This window comes from Tyto alba, unplaced genomic scaffold (genome assembly GCF_018691265.1).
Source record: "Tyto alba isolate M040663 unplaced genomic scaffold, T.alba_DEE_v4.0 Super-Scaffold_1, whole genome shotgun sequence".
In the NCBI taxonomy this organism is placed as follows: Eukaryota; Metazoa; Chordata; class Aves; order Strigiformes; family Tytonidae; genus Tyto; species Tyto alba.
This window is the reverse complement of record NW_024881261.1, coordinates 24,127,589-24,146,066: the sequence shown is the minus strand read 5'-3', so window position 1 is coordinate 24,146,066 and position 18,478 is coordinate 24,127,589. Positions and strand designations below refer to the sequence as shown.

At 43.6% G+C, this 18,478-nt stretch overlaps 1 protein-coding gene across 15 annotated transcripts in view; it reads left to right on the top strand.

Annotated features, from left to right (window-relative positions):
* The window catches only part of CAMK2G (calcium/calmodulin dependent protein kinase II gamma), a 120,011-nt gene that overhangs the window by 56,352 nt on the left and 45,181 nt on the right, over positions 1-18,478 (top strand). For all 15 annotated transcript variants that reach the window (XM_042792699.1, XM_042792668.1, XM_042792654.1 and 12 more), the window contains 3 exons: positions 13,272-13,326; positions 13,912-13,977; positions 16,784-16,856. In XM_042792699.1, coding sequence (XP_042648633.1) covers positions 13,272-13,326; positions 13,912-13,977; positions 16,784-16,856 — 194 coding nt within the window. The remainder of the gene's footprint in view (positions 1-13,271; positions 13,327-13,911; positions 13,978-16,783; positions 16,857-18,478) is intronic.

Here is an 18,478-nt window from a genome sequence, read left to right as displayed (position 1 = left end):
TGTCTCTTTTTAGTCTTCTTTTTCTTCAGACTAAACAAACCCAGTTCTTTCAGTCTTTTCTCATATGTCATGTTTTCATGTTTTCTAGGCCTCTAGTTCGGTTTTTTTTTTTTGTTTGTTTGTTTTTCTTTTTTTTTTTTTTTTTTCCCCCTGTACTCTTGCCAGTTGCTTCATATCTTTATAGAAATATGATGCCAGAAACTGGACATAAGATTCAAACTAATGCCATGTCAATGCTAACAAAGATACTAATTTTGTACATCAACCTCTGAACCTTGCCATTTAAATATATTGTTGATGCACATTTATTTTCTGATGCGTTATTGCTCCACACTGCTTTCAGCAGAACTTCCAGCAAGCAAATAATTTTTCCATCTTGCATAAGTGAGGATTCCTGTTGAAGTGTACATTACATTTGTCTGTATTAAAACACATAGGAAGAAATGCGCTCTCTGGGTTGCCCCCCAATTTGTCAAGACCATTTTGATTTATCTTCTCATAGTGTAATAGGGTTGCAACTCCTCCCACAGTAACATGATCTTTGACAACAATGCCATGGATTGCATCACGTAGATGATTAATAACACTGTTAAATTCTGTTGGACTCTGGACAAACTCTTGAAGATATCACTTGTCACATTGTTCCAGTTTGACAGTTATCAATTTTGAGTATCTTTTTTCAATGAGTTGTATATACCATTGTAAGCTAGTTCTGAATACACATTTTTTTTTCTAAATTGTTTATGGAAATAGCACGTAAGATCCTGTCAGAAGCTTTGCTGAAGGACAGATGCTACATGCATATTTGCTGCCTCCCTATTTCTTGGACTTGTTATGCTGTGATAGAAGTGTAACATGTTGTTCTGACATAGCAATAGGTGTTTCCTTGAAATGTGTATTAGCAGTTAGTAATCACCTAGTTACTGCCATTCCATATTGTAAACTCTTCTGGATGAATACTTGGTGTATTGCTTCAGTGTGAGATATGCTATTAACACTGCACCAATCCTGAAGAATTCGGCAGATTTTGCACTTACATTAATTTCCCCATTAATTTTTGTTGTCACTGTTTTCATTGCAAGCTGCATTGCAGCATGTCCTATTCTTCTGCAGTGACCTGAGCCTCTGGTGAGTCTGGGGCAGAGGACTGGAAGTTCAGACTCTATGAGGTGGCCTGCTTTTCTCTCCTGCTTGTACACAGGATATAAAGCAAAAACATACTGTTGAATTTGTTGTTCTTATCCATTTGCTGGCAGACAGCTGATTTTGCTATGGAGATTCTAGACTGCAACCCACTGACCATAACACTGTTACTCCAATAAAATAAAAATTACTCCAGGTACAAAATAATGGTGATATTTCCATTTGCCATTGCGCTTTGTGAAATGATCACTTTGAGTTATCCTAACATGCCTTCATCAAATCTCAGCCCTACCTATAGGGTATTGCTCTGTAATTGGGTGTTTTGCTTGTCTCTAGATGCACATTATGGCCACTGTAATCACAGTGGAGTAATCCTTCTAAGAGCTTAGTGTTGCAGTAAGGTTTTTTGTCTGGACAGAAGAAAGTTGACTTGAGGCGATTTTCTGATTTCTGACTCATGGTATGTGCCATGTTCTCATTACAAGCCATCTATTTGAATATAGCTGGTCACCTCAGACTTTAGTTCAGTAGAGGAAGGACTTTTTTCCTTAGCTTTCAACTTGTTTTTTCTCCTCCTGACTACCTCCTGGAGTGTTTTGCATTCTGGTCGAGAGAAACCATTTGCCAGCCATGCTCACCAAATGCAGCAAAATTGGATGGAGATCAATCAGTGATCTGTTCACCCTGTTTTAAAGGCAGAAAAGATGCACCCATTACTGAGGATATGGAAGTGTTAAAGAGAGGCAGAAGGCAACATCATTAAAACCTCACTGTCTATAAGCAGATAAAATGCCTGTGGAAGTTGGCAAGAGTCATGGCTCTGTGGGGAATTCCATTTCTTGAACAACTTACTGTTCCAGTGATTCACTTACCTATAAATCCTGTGGGCATTTGACATGCATGCATTTGGGAACACACAGAATGGAATGATATCATTCTCTTCTCCCTTGGTCCCTGCTTTACAGGAAAGAAGAAGGTTTCTATAAGCACACTCATAGACCTGATACTTCATTTGCAGATGCTTTCCTGATTGTGCCACTGAAGCTTGTTCAATGGCTAAAATAAAATGAACTTCACCATTGCTTTCTGTTTGTTGTAGAGCTAAATTTAAAACGTACTGAATATCAACTCTTGCTTCCTGAAATGGCTCTTTTGGTCTTCTGCTTAGTTGTAAACTTAATTTCAGTCAGTCTGTATATTTGATTTTAAGTCCTGTAATTCATTCACTACATAAGGATGCTCCTGTGGAGAAAGCAGTTTTTCCCATGCTTCCTGCTATTCATCAAATACTAGAGCAGTGACAGAGCTGGGAGCCCCAAGTACCTTCCTACAGGCTTGTTCAGTGCAGATGTGAAGTTCAGCACAGTGCTGAACATGACCCTTCTCGTCCTAGGACTCCCAGAGCAATAATGATGCGAATTTGATAAAAATCCTCATTCACAGTTTTGAAAGTTCTTCTCTGGCATTCTTGTATTCTCTTACAAGAGTAGGATTATGGCTTGTTCAGTGCACCATGAAGTCTGCTCTGTGTATGGATTTTGTCCACCATGGTGTTAGGTGTTGCCCTTCTAAATTTTTTTTGGTATATCAGTCTAAATATGTGCCTTCTCTTTGGATCTGTCACCAGATAATCTGTACTCTTTCTTAGATATTTTTAACCCAACTGTAGAAAAGTAGTTCTTTAATATCTTTTGTTTGTAGTTCAAACTGAGCACTGCTGGTTGGTTATTGTGTCCCAGCTCATGGCATCCTTTGCTGTGAAGAACTTCAGGCACTTAGGTCTAGAATAATAAAAATACATATTTTAAGAGAGGCTGGTAGGAGCCCAAGAGCCAGAGCCAAATTCTGTTTCTGATTTCTGCCTTCATATGCTTTGCTGAGCTGCTTCAGACTTAATTTCTTTGAGGGAATTTATAGCAGTAGTAAAATGCTGTCCTCAGCATCTGTCAGAGTTATTGCTTTTTCAGGTTTTTCCTACTTCTGACTTTTTGTCCAAAATATACTTTCACTTGAATTCTTTTTATTTTAACTTCTCTCTGTTGGCATCTCTCAACATGAACGACAGTTTTGGACACGTCCTTATTTAAAATGGGAAGAAAATGGTGTAGAAATCTCCTGTGAATCAAAATAATGTCTTTTGACCCAGTTAAGTTTGATATTCTTTGACAAGTGGTCTGTCCTCCTAGTACCTCTGTCTTGTGGGCGTGATTTTGATGGATATATATAAAAAAAGGCCTTCAGTTTGTGTGCCCTTAAATGATGGTTATGGTCAAGGTGCAAATTGCTGCAAGGACGAAGAAGGATGCTGTGCTTCTGTGTGCAGCCCAGCTGGAGAATCTCACAATGCTCATAACTAACCTGGGTGGAGAACGGAGTACTTTCATCATGTCTGCAGACCTAATACCTATTTGTTGTTTCAGTTGTATCAGCCACAACTTCAGGTTTGCTCATTCCTCATTTTGAGATACTACTCTTGATAAGCAGGCCCTCACTTCTCCCCCCCTGCTGCCACTTGGAATGTTTTTCTATCACCTTTTCCTTAACAAGAGATTTGAATTGCTTCCTTAAGAGGAACAAGAAGAAAACGTAGGCTGTGTTTTGCTGTAAACAGCAGATTTCCTTGTTTTCATTTGGCTGCAGACATCCAGACTGCCTTTGCAATTGGGACAGAGAGGATGTTACGTTCAAAGAATAGTTAAAATGCTGGGGGTTCTCCAAAGGTTTGGACATGCTTGCTGCTGTAAGGAAACTCAGCAGTTTCCAAGTGGGATGCTCCCATGCCTGGTCTGCTGTTTAAAGCTGCTGCCCTGCAATTTCTGTTGCTGGAGGACTGCTCCTGTTCTTGGGTGAAACTGGTGTAGAGAGGGGATGGCGTGGGGAAGGGGGGGCATGGGAGGAGAAGAGACCCTGTAGCAAGAGTTATGCTTTTTGGCTTTCTCAGCTACTGAGCAGCTTTTCCTTGGAAGTATTACAGGGCTGTCTGAGAGGACAGCAAGTTGTTGTGCTTCCTAAGTGGCCAAACAATGATGTTGGCCTTATGCATTTCACTTGCTCTTTTCTTCTTTCCCGCCCCCTCCCCCCAACCCAAGCAAAAAACAAACCAACCACCAAACACTCAAAAAATCCCCAGAGTATCAGCTAGAGTGCAGTCCTCCTGGAAGGTTGGAGCCTTTGAGCTGCAAGTTACAATTTATTATTTCCAGTCCCTGCACTGTTAGGGATTTAGGTGAGTGTGAGTGCCCATGCATGTTTGGCTGAGAGGAGACTCCCCAAAACCCCAGACAGTCCAGCTTTTTATTTCTCATTCTCCCTGTTATTTCTTTCACTACCTATTTATTTACCTCTTCTTGTTTTCTTCTTTTTCACTCAAACTCGAAGGTACTGCGAAAGTTGGAGAAGGATTCTTTTTTTTTTTTCCTCTCTTCTCTAGTTAAGAGTAGCATTGAGAAAATGAAAGGAGCCTCCTATGGGGTTCCCCCTGCCTGAGCATGGAACAGAGGAATGCCTGCGCTCTGGTGAAATCGTGCAGGCGTCTGCCTGCCTTTTGAACACAGCTTGCCTCTGTGACAGGGTTTCATGAATGTCCTGGTCAATCTGAGAAAGCAGGTGTGAAAATCTGGTTAATACAGCAAGGTTGGGGGGGGATGTCAGGCAGAACACCTGCCTGGTTGGGCAGGAGCACTGCTTTGCAGCACCAAAGGCTGTTTTGTCCCTGCAGGCAGAAATGTGTGTAGCAAAGTTGCAGAGCCTGTATGAGACCTAAAATTTGCCATGGCCCCTATCTTTATTTTATTAATTCTAGGAAAGTGGGGGTGTTTTCTGTGTATTTTCTTTGAGATACCAATAAAGTTGGCTTGTCGTTATTTTGGGAGTTTGTAGAAAAAGCTCCTATATAATACTAGTGGTTATTTAAAGTACTTTGCTTATCTGGTATGTGGATAATCAGAAATTATTACTAACAATTCTGGATGGTTGTGATTGCACTGTTATCAGGAGAGCAGGAAATATTCCTACTAATGCACTCTTTTGGCTCATGTAATGTTTAAGTAGGGCACACTAAATGTTACATATCATGTACTGAACTTGAGCCTTTCAATACAGACATTGCAAAAACAAAGGGAAAATAACATTTAGTTGACACAGAAATGTTTTTTTAAAAATACTTTGGGTTTTCTTTTTTTACTTTTGCTTTTTACCTCTGCAGAAGGACCAGTTTCCTAACAGTTTCCTAACTGTTCTCCCCACAACCTCCTTCTAGGCTGTGAATTTCTGTGCATAAGGGAATTTCCCCTGACTTGGTACCATGTATGGCAGAAAGGGCACTGCTTTAACCTCATTTTTTAATGCCTGAGTGTTAAAAAGGTTACAGTGAGAACAATGGTGAGGGGGAAAAAAATCCCACCTCTGTGTGCCTTTTCATGCTCCCTTAGGACTGTTCCTTGTCTTTCTTTGCGGAGCCTGCAGCAGCTTGTTTCTGCCTGAACCAGAGAAGAGTGTTAACAAGCCTTTCTTTTCCATTTTCCAAAGCTTTAAAACTGCAGTTGGTGTGAAATGCTGTGGGCTTGGGGAGTTTACAGCAAGCTGGTATATATCCAGCATATTGTAACCTCTATGTTACATTTGGAAAGCGGAGGAGGGAAAGAGTCCATGTTCCTAAGGGACTGGTTAACAGAGGCATGAGATGTCCTGTTAGCTAACTGTCCTGCTGCTGTTTGTTACTGCTCTAACAAAGCTGGTCATTAGCTGCTGGAACAGATGATTTCTAGAGCATTATTTGCATTACACAATCTAATGCTTTTTAATAGCAAATTTTTAATTAAAAGAAGAGTCCTTTAGGAAGCAGCCTGAGCAGCTGCAGCTGAATTCTGCGTGTCTAATGTAATTAGAGAAACAGCTGGGGTGGGAGCTGAGCACCCAGCTCCCAGGCGGTCACAGGTTGGTGGTGGCTCCTCGCAGGACAGGCGTCCTGAGTGATGCGAACCGTGCGGGAAGTGTCCTGGTGCACAGCCAGGCTCGGAGGTGGTGGGACAATTCCCATTTTGGCTGCCCAGGCTGGTGAGCAGCTGGGGAAGTAGAGAGTGGGTGGTAGCCACCTGCATCCCTTCACTTGTCACTTGTGGTGCCACGGATGGTAGCGCTCAGTCTGAAGTCCGTCGGGCTGTGTGTATTTGTATCTATAGTTTCATCATCTCCTGGCATGGTGCAGAATATCTTTGGAAGAGGCCATCGGGCAGGTTTTAGCCTCCAATTTTATTATGCTGCTTCTGCCATGCACTGTCTCTTGAAATGTGCCCCTTGTGGTCTCTCTCCTCCCTTTCTCTATGATACAGGCAAATGTCTGATGTCTGGTTGGAAACTTCTAAGGAGTGAAACTGTGGCTTTTGCTAACGAGTGGCTGACCTTTCAGTAACATTCTTCAGTCCAGAAGATCCCAGAGCACTTTTGTGTTTACATTACTAAGACTGTGTGAAAAAGTTAGTGCGTTGCAATTACCATGACCCAGGAGACAGACAGGGATCTCTGTTGCCTTGTATTGGCTCTGCTGCAGGTTCTGCAACACAGGCAACTTAATTTGAGAGCCCCAAATATTATATTATCTCAGTATGTGATGTGTGTTGGTGCAGAGGTAGTTGGCTGATAGTATCCTTTACGTTCCCAGAATATCTGAATGCTTTACACTTAGGAACACCAGTGAACTGAGATTTATCAGACAAGATTGCCCTACCCTGTAGCTTGAACACTCTCCCTAAGGATGAGCAAAGACCATTGGTATGTAGGATCAAGCATATTTTAGCCCATGTTACCTTTTTCTAAGCAGATATGAGTAATTGCAAAGTGAAGATACTGGGAATTGTCCTGTGAAATTCTGCTTGTGTACTTGACTTTTGCTGTGATTTAAGTAACTACTTCGCTTGCAGAGATTTACTTGCAGCAGGTCGTCAGAAACAACCTTGTGCTACAAGAGCCTGCCTGCCCCAACTATGGGCTATGCCCCCAGGTAGCCCTGCTCCATTCGTTGTTGTGGACATGGGATAGAGGGGGAATGTTCATCCTGGGGCTTATGTGACAGGCATACATGCTTCTGGCCTGTTATGCTTGACATCAGAGTAAAAAGATAATAATATTCACCACGATGAGCAGAGTGAAGAGAAGATATGGGTCAAATCTAGGTTAGGCATAATCTGTGTTTGTGATCCCAGTATCAATTGGCTTTTAAATGTGACTTTTTAAAAATGAGGTGCTTTTTGCTTTTCAGTGTTCTTTTATGTTCCTGTAGTTCAGGTGGACTTCTATAAAAATTGAAAGCTCTTTTCTGATTTCTTCGTGATTCACTTCAACTTTTGCGTTCACAGTGTCTTGCTTTGTGTGACTCAGCAGCAGTTTGCATTGGTTGTTAGGCTGGTGCAGTTTATTATGAGGGAGATTTTCCTCTTATGCTTAGTTGCTTTGTATCATGCTTGGGCACCGGAGAGCTGTGGCTGCTTGTACAGGGTCACTTTATTCAGGCAGGGAATGTAAACCACATGGCATGACTGTTACTGTATTGTTGTTTCTCACTAAAATGCTTAATTTTCTGTAGTCAGTATCATAGCTTATTAATATTATTTCTTTTTAGAATAAAAACTATGTGCATGAGGATTTCAAAACACTTTGAAATATCAGCTTGAAGTTTTGTTCTTGAGGCAAGATTTCCAGTGAGACTCCCAAGACAGCAGGCAGAGAAAAGTAATACTCGCAGCAGATGTTCTTAGAAAGTGCTTGAACTCCTGGTACCCAGCTGCTGTTAGGTTCAGTAACTGCAGCATGTCCCCTTGAACCACTCACTGTGGTATCGGGCTCTTTGCAAATGCTTTGGGTTGTGTTAGGGCCTCAGACCTGATACACGTACCCACACAAGACAGAAAATAATTTGTGTAACTTGCATCAGGCGCTGTTGAAGGTCTGAGTTTTTTTGGGGAAAAGGAGTGTTTTGGTGTCACTTTCTCTGTTACTAGTTATTTTTCCAAAATGCCAGCTTTGTGGGAGATGCTTCTTATACAGGTGAGACCAGTTTACTTAGGATGAGACTAGAGAGGAGGCTGGGGGAAGAGAAGGATGCTTAAGCCAGTTAGCTAGGTTGTGCCTTGTGTGTAGTGATGCATTGCAGCTCTTTAACCATGCAGAGTTACAGGTGTGCATTTTAAATTGGAGGGACGTTTTTAGGTAGCAGTCTCTCATTCCCTTTGGTGGAGTACCACTACAGTACCACATTCCAGGACTGCGTATGAAGAAAGCTAGGCTTTTTTTGTGTCTTGCTGAAAACATTGTTTCATCAGGATGCTGTACTAAAACCACTGCTTATTTTTCCCAGAATCTATGTATTTGTTGGAGATATCATCCAAATGGTGATGCACACTTTCTGCTGACGGACCAGCTGCTTTTGTTGCGGAAGATGTTTCTACCTAACAGTCTGTAACTGATTCTGCTCCTTTGGATAGCATTTGTTCTGGCATTGCTTACTAGTGCTGTGGTTTTTTTAGTTATTATTTCTGAAGTTATCTGTTAGGCTTGACAGTCTTACAAAAGAAGATGTGCTTATGAACTGTACGAGCTCTCTGTTCTTTGTTGATGGGACTTTTTTCTGTGCCCTGACTAAAATCTTGGGTAAAGTCTTTCACCATATCTCATAACTGATTTAGTGCCTCGTTGTCTGACTTGATTCTGTTTTCTTTCTTACTCCCCTCTCCTTGTCTGTTCTTGCTAACCATAGTAGTAAGTGCTCTTACATCGATCGGAGACCTTTGATATGGGAACAGAACCTGGCTGTGTGTGGTGTTGGCAGGGACAGATTTTCTACATCTGTAAGGAACCCTGTGTTAAGAGTGTTTGGCTAGGAAAGAATTACGGTTTGAATTGCTGCTTCTGGGTGACAGAATCAGTTAATAGAAATAATCTACCTCATCTTCTTGTGAACAGAGTGAGATCAGGCTCCTTGGCAAGTACTGGACTTGTTTGTAGTTTGGTTGTCTTTTGGAAGACCCTGTGTTGCTGTTTTGCAACTTCCCTGCTGCTGTGACTCAAGGCTCTTTTTGTGATGTGTGCATTTGTCTAGTCTGCTGCACTAGACATAGACGTCACTGCTTCCCTGATGAGAGAGAAAAAAAAAACCAACGTGTTCTGTAATATTTTTGAAGAAAAAGTTACCTGGATGAATAGTTTTAATTTTAATTCTCCATTTTTCTTACAATGAATAGCCAGTTTGGGGGGATCCTTTACCTTCCAGCATCTACATATGATTATATTTTTCACCCTCTCATGTCAACAGGTATGAGCATCCTATGTGGGGCTCTGCTCATCTGCTTGGCTGAAGCTGAACTTGTGGTAGTAATGGAGATGTTAGATGGTATGTCAGGACCAGCAGCCTGTGGAACAAGTGGGATCTCCTTTTCATGGGAAAATGTCAGAAACAGAGGACAGCCCAGTACGCAGGTTCCTGTTACCCATTCTTGGAACTGGCCATTTGGAAACCCGTGTCCTGACTTCAGGTAGAGAGTACTCACGTAGGACATCTTTAAAGCAAAGAGGGTTCTATACTATCTGGAAGGTGCAGGTATCAGATGATATCTGATGTTTGCATATCTTAATGATAAATGTTAACACAACATGGATCATATTTATGAACTAAAGTGGAGAGGAGACCAAGAAACTTTTAAAATGCTTTTATCCTTGACATGAGCTAAAGGTGGTGGAGATACTTCTGAGTATATGGCACTTGATGGGCTGACTGAATGGTTTTGGAAAAGGAAGGTCATGTTTTTAAGCTGACAGTCTCTGGTAGTTAGCAATGTATTACAAAGCAGAGCATTTTAACTTGTGTGTCAGCAGGGTGAACCATGGCACCAGAGCTGCCGATTGCTGTATCCTTGCTGGTCGGGAAGGCTCTTGTGGCTCTGCAGGAGGGTAGGTAAGCAAAATGTTAGGGTAAAAGGGCATTGGGTGCTCTTGCTGTTCTGCTACTGAGTATTATTGCTTTTGTTTCTTCCTGTAAGCATCAGTATGAAGTAGGTGTGGGCTGGAATTCAAAGTCTCAAGAGTTTTGGTATATTCAGACTTCTCCTCACCCTTTTTGACTCCCCTCATTGTTGCCCCCTCCACACTTTAAGCCTAATGTTTTGAGCTCTTGCTAATGATTCCCAGGCAGGGTGGTGGGGCCCACTGTCATCTTTCCGATAGTTTGTCTGGGTTTTGCTGTTCTACTGTTACTCCCTGAGCTTTGTTACCTCAGCAGATTAAATCCCAGGCAGATTTTGTTCCAGCATCAACCTGGGTCATCTCGAGGAAGCAGCTCCCTTGTTAAGTTAATGACCTGCATCCTGCCTCCAGGGCCTTCTTTTGCTGTTCAGCCCTAGGGTGATGTACAGCGTCAGTATTTATGAATTGTATGTCCTTCTGCCATGGTACCTTACCTAAGGACACAAATAGTGTTTTACTGTCCTTGAAGGCTCTTTCTGCTGCCTTTGCCAGTCTGCCACCTGAATTGCTACTTCATTCCCTTTTCATAATCTGCCTGACAAAATTGCGTTCCTCCGGACAAAGAAATAGCACTAATCAGCTCATGTTTTATTTTCTGATGTAATTTGCTGCCTACATCTTCACATCAAAGTTTATCATTCACTCTCACTTCTACCTGTAGATGTGTTTGCTGTTCCCTTTTCATGGCCACTGTTCTCAGCCTGCTAGTGGCTGTGTTCTTCCTCTGTCAGGATTTCATTCGTGCTGCTTTCCTCTCTGCTTGGTGTTTCTTGCAGCACTTCGATGACCTTTCAGGTACCAGAGGGAAGGAGAATGCTTTTTTTTGTGCATGCCAAGTGTCACTAGACATGACCTTATTAGTACATTCTGCTTTCCTTTAAAGTCTCCATCTTTTCCCTCTTCATAAGATCTCTTCACAGACTTTTGCCCATGTCCTGGGCCTCAGCTCTTTGTCATGTGCCTGTCTCCTGCATTCACCTCAAATAGTCTTGTGCATTGGAGTGAAAACTGCCCTGCACTGGGAATCCAAGTGTCTGTTTCAGCCACTTCCCATCTTGTTTCCTGACTTGAATGGAAATCGTTTCAACTAGGAAATACCCTTCTTCCCACTTGCATTTTTGTTATGCTGCCTCTGCTGGTTTCTGCCAAGTGCTCAGGAGACAAGTTTTCTTGTAAACACAAAGTGGTACTGCAGTGAAGTTATTACAAAGCCAACTAAAACTGCTTGCTTGGAAGAAAATTTTTTGTAGTGGATGATTTGAGGAACATAGTTCTTAAGGGTGATGTGTCTCTGTTTTCATTCATGTTGCAATTGAAACACCTGCTGTACTGGTACTCTAGCTGTACTTGCTTGCTTGCAGCACTATGCTGGGTGGAGTGTTCCTCCCAAACCCTTGTGGTTAGATGCAGTAGAAATGCTAAGGAAAGGAAATTGGTTGAGGGAGCAGCCCAGAGAGCTTGTAGATAAAGGTAGGGAAATATAAGAAAGTACAGGCTGAAAGAATGAAATCCTTTTAGGAAGGGTACTGTCGATGGTCTCTCCACATCTGTGCCCCTCTCAGTTTTGAGTTTCTGTGTGTTTGCATGCATGTGGAAGGGTGCCTTAGCAAAGGAGAGTTGCAAGGAGGATTAGAGGAGGGCATTGAGAACATTTGCAAAAGCTGTTCCATATGAGGTAGGAGCATGTGCCAAGTGCTAGTTTGAAACATTCCCGAGATGGTGATGGTAGCTGACGTCATGCACCAATAAGAGGTACAAACTGACCTCTTGATACTGTCAGAGAGAAGATAATGAAGTTGGGAAAAGTCAAGACAAGCCACCTATTTTCCATGGAAGGGAATGGAAGACAGGGAAGAGAGGCAAAAGTACCATTAAAGTGACAGAGCAGGATAATGAGATTTTTCTTGTAGGAATGAGAATGATAATGTTACTTTGGTCAATACTTGATTACGAGGTGTTACAGTGACTGAAACCCAGTCTAGTCTCAGCTACTTGCTTTAGTTGGGTGAGTCAATAGGGAAAGACTGTAGATGGTCATGTGAAGAAGACAACTCGTCCTAGTCAGGGTGTGAAGATTTAGGAATTCAGTCAAATAGGATTGCTAGCTTGTCACTCTGATTGGCAGGGAAAATAGTGAACTTTTCCAGCAGGGAAGAAAAGCAAAAAGTAAGGGGTAGGTAGCAATATGAGATTAAGGGCTTAGTTTCTCCTCTTGGCTTAGAATTAGTGCCTAGATATCCAAGAAACATAAAAGAAATTGAGATTTTTCGAGTCAGGAAGAAATGGCACTGTGCTGGCTGCATAGATAAAATAGTTACTGTCCATGTGTAACACTGGGAAAGGACAGAACCCCAGAGACCCTAGAATACCAGAGGATAGTGGCCTATGATGGGGGCGACCCCAGTCCTGCTGGTTAAAGGGGACAATGAAAGGGAAAAGATGAAGGTTAATTTAGGCAACGGGAGCAGAACTAGAGGGGGATAGGTAAGGAAGCTGAAGGAGGATGAAATTTTGAGAAGGGAAATGTGATCAGATATGTCTGTGGTAGCAAACAAGTCGGAAAAAACGAAACAAGAAAATGGCTCTGAATTTTGGGTAAGGATTTGGGGTGTAAGTGAGAAGGAAGTGAGGAAAAGGAAGTAAGAGGAGGGAACTTCATGGACCTTTTACAGATCAAAGGCAGAAGAGAGATCAATGACACTGACATGCAAGTAGGGTCAGAAGTAAATTTTTGGTCTGGAGGCTTGTTTGGAGATTCTGAAAAGGGTTTGTTTTGGGAAATAAGAGTGGGTGAGGAGAGATGGCAAAACGTGAGTAGGCAAATGTGAAAGGAGGGTACTAAAGCATTAGAGGAGGAGAACGAACGGAGATCAAAGATGTTTAGAATTTATTTTGACACTATGGAGGGGTGGGTGTATGTGAAGGACACCCATCTGTTCCTTTGAGATAACGGAAGGAAATAGGTCACTAAGTGAGCACAGAAAGCGAAGGGCATGGGGAATTAATAGACTGATTGGGTTGAAGGAGAACTTGGCTGTGTGCATGGGTTTGATTTGTGAAGTGTCATATTTGCTACATGCTCTGTAAATCTCCATTTCTTGATTATGTTTTTGCAGTGCGGCTCCACGACAGTATTTCAGAAGAAGGTTTCCATTACCTCGTCTTTGATCTGTAAGTGTCTGTCTTTGGCTTTGATTCTTCACCAGTGATATAGGCATGTGGATGGTTGACTAAGGGTGGAATTAAAACCACCTACATTAATATAATTCTCCCTTTTTCTTTTGAGACCTGTAGATACCTCTGGCCTATTTGACAAATAGCCATTGACTGTGTGGTAGGGGATGGACCAGGAAGGCTCCTGGCAGCAGGTGGAAGCATGGGATGGCAAGGGATGGCTATCCTGTATAGGGAGGCTGTTGGACTTTTGTCTTTGAGGCAGCCTGGAGGGAGTCAGAGGAGCAGTGTTCTGCCTGAGAATAGCATATACTAAGCTCTGTAGAGGTGCATGGGCAATTCGTGCCCAGTGTGTCAACAGTGTCCTGTACACTGCTGGTGAAATGGCAGTCCAAGGGGTCAGTTGCATGGATGTACCGGTGCTGGTGCCATGATGGTGGAGCTCTGCCCTGGCTCCCCTGTGCCACAGGGCCCCACACAGGCTGTGGGAAAGGGCCCAGATGGGTGGCCACGTGTGTCCTGTGCAGCCTTGAGCTAGACACGCGTGGGGTCTGTAACCTCCCTTGTTCTTTTGCACTTTAGGGTTACTGGTGGGGAGCTCTTTGAGGATATTGTTGCCAGAGAATACTACAGTGAAGCAGATGCCAGGTAAGACTGTTTCCAGACCCTCCTGTGTATGTGCCACATGTGTTGGCAAGTGGAATGAATTTCCTGACTGCTGTTCTGTGCATGGCTTTGTTCTGACACTCTTGCTCCCCATCTGGAAAAAACGATTCCTCTTTCTGCTATTAGCATAAACTATTGTCACCAGCCAGCCTGACTCACCGCAGCTCTTGCCCTTGCTGCTTGCAGACGCTGCTGTCTTTGCCACTTGCAGACGCTGTGCTCTTTGCTGGGAGACCCGTTGCTAGTGACTTTGCCTGACTGACCTTTCTGGCAGGCGGTGACTGTGTCCTTAGTGAGCAAACCTAGGGGAGAGCTGTCCTGTGGCTGTGGGAGCGCTGCCTGCTTGGCTTCTGCCTTCTCCTGATAGGGGTTTCAGTGATGTGCCATTGCTGTTGGGCAGACCCATTCAATTTGCCGGTGTCTAGGTAATGGCTTATGGGGCAGGAGGGAGAGAGGGCTTTGTAGGCTATGTTTCTGTGGAAACCTTCTCCAGCTGTGAGCTGGCTGGTGCAGTAAGATAAAGCACAATATGTGAAAGCAACCTTAATATTTTAATATTGAAGATTTATAGTATGCCCTTCTTTTTCTGAGTGTGTCCCTTCTCTCCCATGTATGAGCTTCCTGAAGTGGCCCGTGCTTGTCCTTTTGCTGTTTATGCAGGGTGGGCGTTTTGTGCAGCAGTAGCTCAGGGTGTTCTCTGACCCGTCTGTCTACTGGACATGTAGCATTTGGATTCAAAGCTGAGATTAGGCAGCTCCTGTTCCGCTTTACCAGGACCTGGAAGTGGCCTGATGATGATGTTTCACCCTGCTTACTTGGCACCTGTATTTCTTATCGCATCCTAACTCTTGCTGGAGCAGGCATTAGGGGAGCTGTGAGAGGAGAGGGGTAAGAAGGGAGTAGTGGGTACTGCTCCAGGGTGAGCTTGGTAGGCAGTATTGTGAGGAAGATCATACTGAGTGCAAAGAAGGAAAGAGCATGACCTGGTGTGTTTGTATAGGTACAGCTGTGGAGTCTGTTTGCTTTCCCAGTGATATGCTTACAGCCCCTGTTTTCTGGGCATTGCACAATGATTTCAAACGAGGCATTGCACTGCATGCTCTGCCGTGAGCTGTCTGCTGATAGGGAAGGCCAGTAAGCTTGTCATCTTTGATGAAGCTTCTGGCAGAGATATCTGAGAGCCTTGTAGATGTTTTCAGTGGGGTATACAGATGTTGTAGGCATAGCATCTCAGACAGATACACAGTCACTTAAGCCATTCTGCCTTGAAGTACTGAGGCTATAAGCCATCATGTTTCCCCCTATCCCTCTTGCCAGTGCCTGTTCCCTGAAATGGTCAAGAGCTGGCAGTGACCGACAGTGCTCAGGAAAATTATGGCAGGGTTAGTGGAAAAGGAGAACTGTCTGTTGCTCTGTGAGCCTTCCTCAGGGTGCTCAGCCTTCTGACTGTCAGCTGGCCAGGTCTCACAGTACCCACAAGATGACAGAGTGAAACTCCTCCCTTTCTCTCCCCATGCCGAGCTGAATTCCAGAGCAGGCTGGGAGAGCGAGGGAGTGAGGTCCGTGCCAATCTACTGTGCTTGGCTCGCCTGGGACACCTCACACTTTTGCCATTTTTGGCCAGAAAATCTCTCTCGCTCAGACTCGACTCTGTTCTAATTATACATTTTTGTTTTGGGAGTGGGAAGATATTCATGGACTCCGACCCTGAGGATTGTACTGGCAACTCCAGAGGGGTGGGGGTGGCAAATACACACTGCTGCACCTCTTCTTCATTACCTCGCTCTCTTCCCATCTTTTCCAGTAGCCAATCTCCCTTCCCTCAAATTTGTTCCCTTGAGATGTGTAGAATTTGGTGAGGGCACTGACCGACCCTGCAGTGAGGACAGACACATCTGAGTTGCCCACATCTGGGTGCTTCCTGCTAAGCCATAGTTGTCAAAATCCCTGCTCCATTCCACATTCACCCTTGCGAGTTGAGTAAATGTTTAGTGGAAGAGATGTTTTCAACCAGAAATCTCACCCATGGGTGTGTTGCGCTGTCCTTATGCAACCAGTGTAAATAACATCTTTTGCCCCTGTGGTTACAGCAGTGAGAGTGGCAGAGACATGGTTTTCTGTGAGCTGGGGGAGTGCAGCACACTGCACTTAACAGGGAATGAGTCTGCTTTTCAGATCACTAAGCCCTTAAGTGGGATCTGTACTTAAAAGGCACCCAACAAGCGGGTGTGTGCGCACATTGTGTATGCAGAGTGCTTGAGATGCTGCTCTGAAAGCTTGGCAAACTGGCAGGCACCCAGGAGTCATCATCCTGAATTTGCCAGGGAAGGCTGCTGCTCTCTAAAAGTTTATTCTTTGCTTGAGACTAGCCCAGCTGAATGTTTCCTGGAACAGTTGGGTCTTGCTTGTCCAATCTCAGCTGCTGTTTGCTGATACTCTGATGCCTTGGTTCTCCTGTGTGGGGTGGGCACTGCTGGCTGAAGGAGCAAGCGAAATGCTTGATGTGATGGGGAAGAAAGGAAGGAGATGATGTGAAGTAGGAAAGAGCTTTGTGGTCCTGCTATAGATAGGGTGTTTAGCATCCTGTTGCTGAGGGGGTGGGGGGTGTCCAGCTGTGACAGTACTGAGCTGTATCATCTGGTGGGCAGGGTGAAGGGATTCAGCCTGGGATCTTGAACTCTTCCTGGTACAAATGTAAAAGTTAGGGAAATAGTTCTGGGATGAGATGAGATGCTAAGTGTATGTGTGTGTGTGCATAACTCTGTGTGTCTCTCCCTTTATCTTGCAGCCACTGTATTCATCAGATACTCGAGAGTGTGAATCACATTCACCAGCATGATATCGTGCACAGAGACTTGAAGGTAATATTTCCTCCATGCCACAGAGGCTGAGGAGAGCAGCCAGGGGATCACTGGAAGAGGCAAGACAGGAATACTGTGTTGCCAGCTGGCAGTGGTTTTTTTACTTGAACTAGGCTCAGGGGAGACTGAAGGACAAATTTGCTCCTTCAGAGTTTTCTGGAGGGTGTGATGAACTCCTGAGGAAGTTTTCAATCTTCATGAACCTTGCCGGCTCTCATCCTCTCTGAGACAGCTCTGGGATGGAGTAGTGAACCTTGGATGCAGTAGGCTTTCAGAGAAACTTGGGTAGGATTCATTATAATGAAGGACACTTTCTAGTTGAAGAGATCTGTAGAGACCTGGGGCAATCTCTGTTCAATCTGCCAGGATGAGTTTGTCTGCACAAAGCATGTATATTTTTATTCTGCACTGTTGCCAAACACATGCCATTGGGCTAGGGCAGAGATTCACAACAAGAATTTTTCATGTAATTTCTTTCTTCCCTCATCAGTAGAAGTGCTTTTAATCTAAAACCAAAACTGCTGGCCAGTTAAACACTGGGTGAATCAACCATTTGCCACATTATACTTTTATAGACCCAAAGTCCCCACAGTGTAGTTACTTAAATTCCCTTCCCACACAGTACCAGCTGTACTGGGAGCTGGGCAGGCTCCAGAATGAAGAGGTTTTTGTGGAAAGGTCTGGCTGCCCGGCAGCCCTTTCTGTCTAAAGTGGGAATGGTGATGGCCACCAGTGGCCCAGTTAAATTAATGCAGGATGACACCTGCTAGTAGTGTTGGTTTTGGTTTGTTACACAATGTGTAAGGGAAAAAGCAGAAAAATATTTTTCAGAGAGCAAGGTAAAAGCGTGTTACAAGCTGAGTGGCAGTGTTTCTCCTGGTGTTTTGATCTAGTGGACAACTGTTAACCCTTAGTGTTTCTTTTCTGGGAAACTCCCATATAACACTTTCGACTTTCTGATTCAGAGCACTGTGAAAAGATGCAAGTGATCTACTGTGGAATAGCTGCTCTGGATTAGAGCTGACACCTGCTCTTGAGAAAACAGTCTACATGAGCCACTACCATCCAAAATTAGGGCCTCTATGAAAATTGTTAGTGTTTTCCAGTAGAAGATGGTTTAAGTTTTCCTTTGCTTCTTGTGTTCAGATATATTCTGTTTTGCTTCCCAAGTTTTGTTTGTGTGAAAGTTGTGAACTTGTTTAGAATTTATCAGCTGCTAGACACTCCCCACTGTAGTTAATGTGTTTCTCCTGTTGCTTGCTGATTCACTGAAACTATCCAGGCCTGAGGAGGAGCCATTCTTTTTAGCAATAAAAGATCCCATGCTCTTTATTTAATATTTAGCTCCTTGCCAAAATGTTGGCCTTCAGGATCAGTGTGTAATAACTGCAGAGTTTGCTTCAAGTGAAGTTTTGTCTTTTGCACCTCCCTCTCATAAGCCTGTCTTTTGGCTGACATGCTCTTACAGAACTTGAAATGCTGAGCTGCCCATAGGGACCATAAGAAATTAGGCAATGCATTCACATCCTTACCAAAACGTATGTGAAACCTGAGACAACCCATATGTTGGCAAACATGCACATGGATAAGCACCGTTAGCCTTAAGGTGTTTGTGCTTAGCT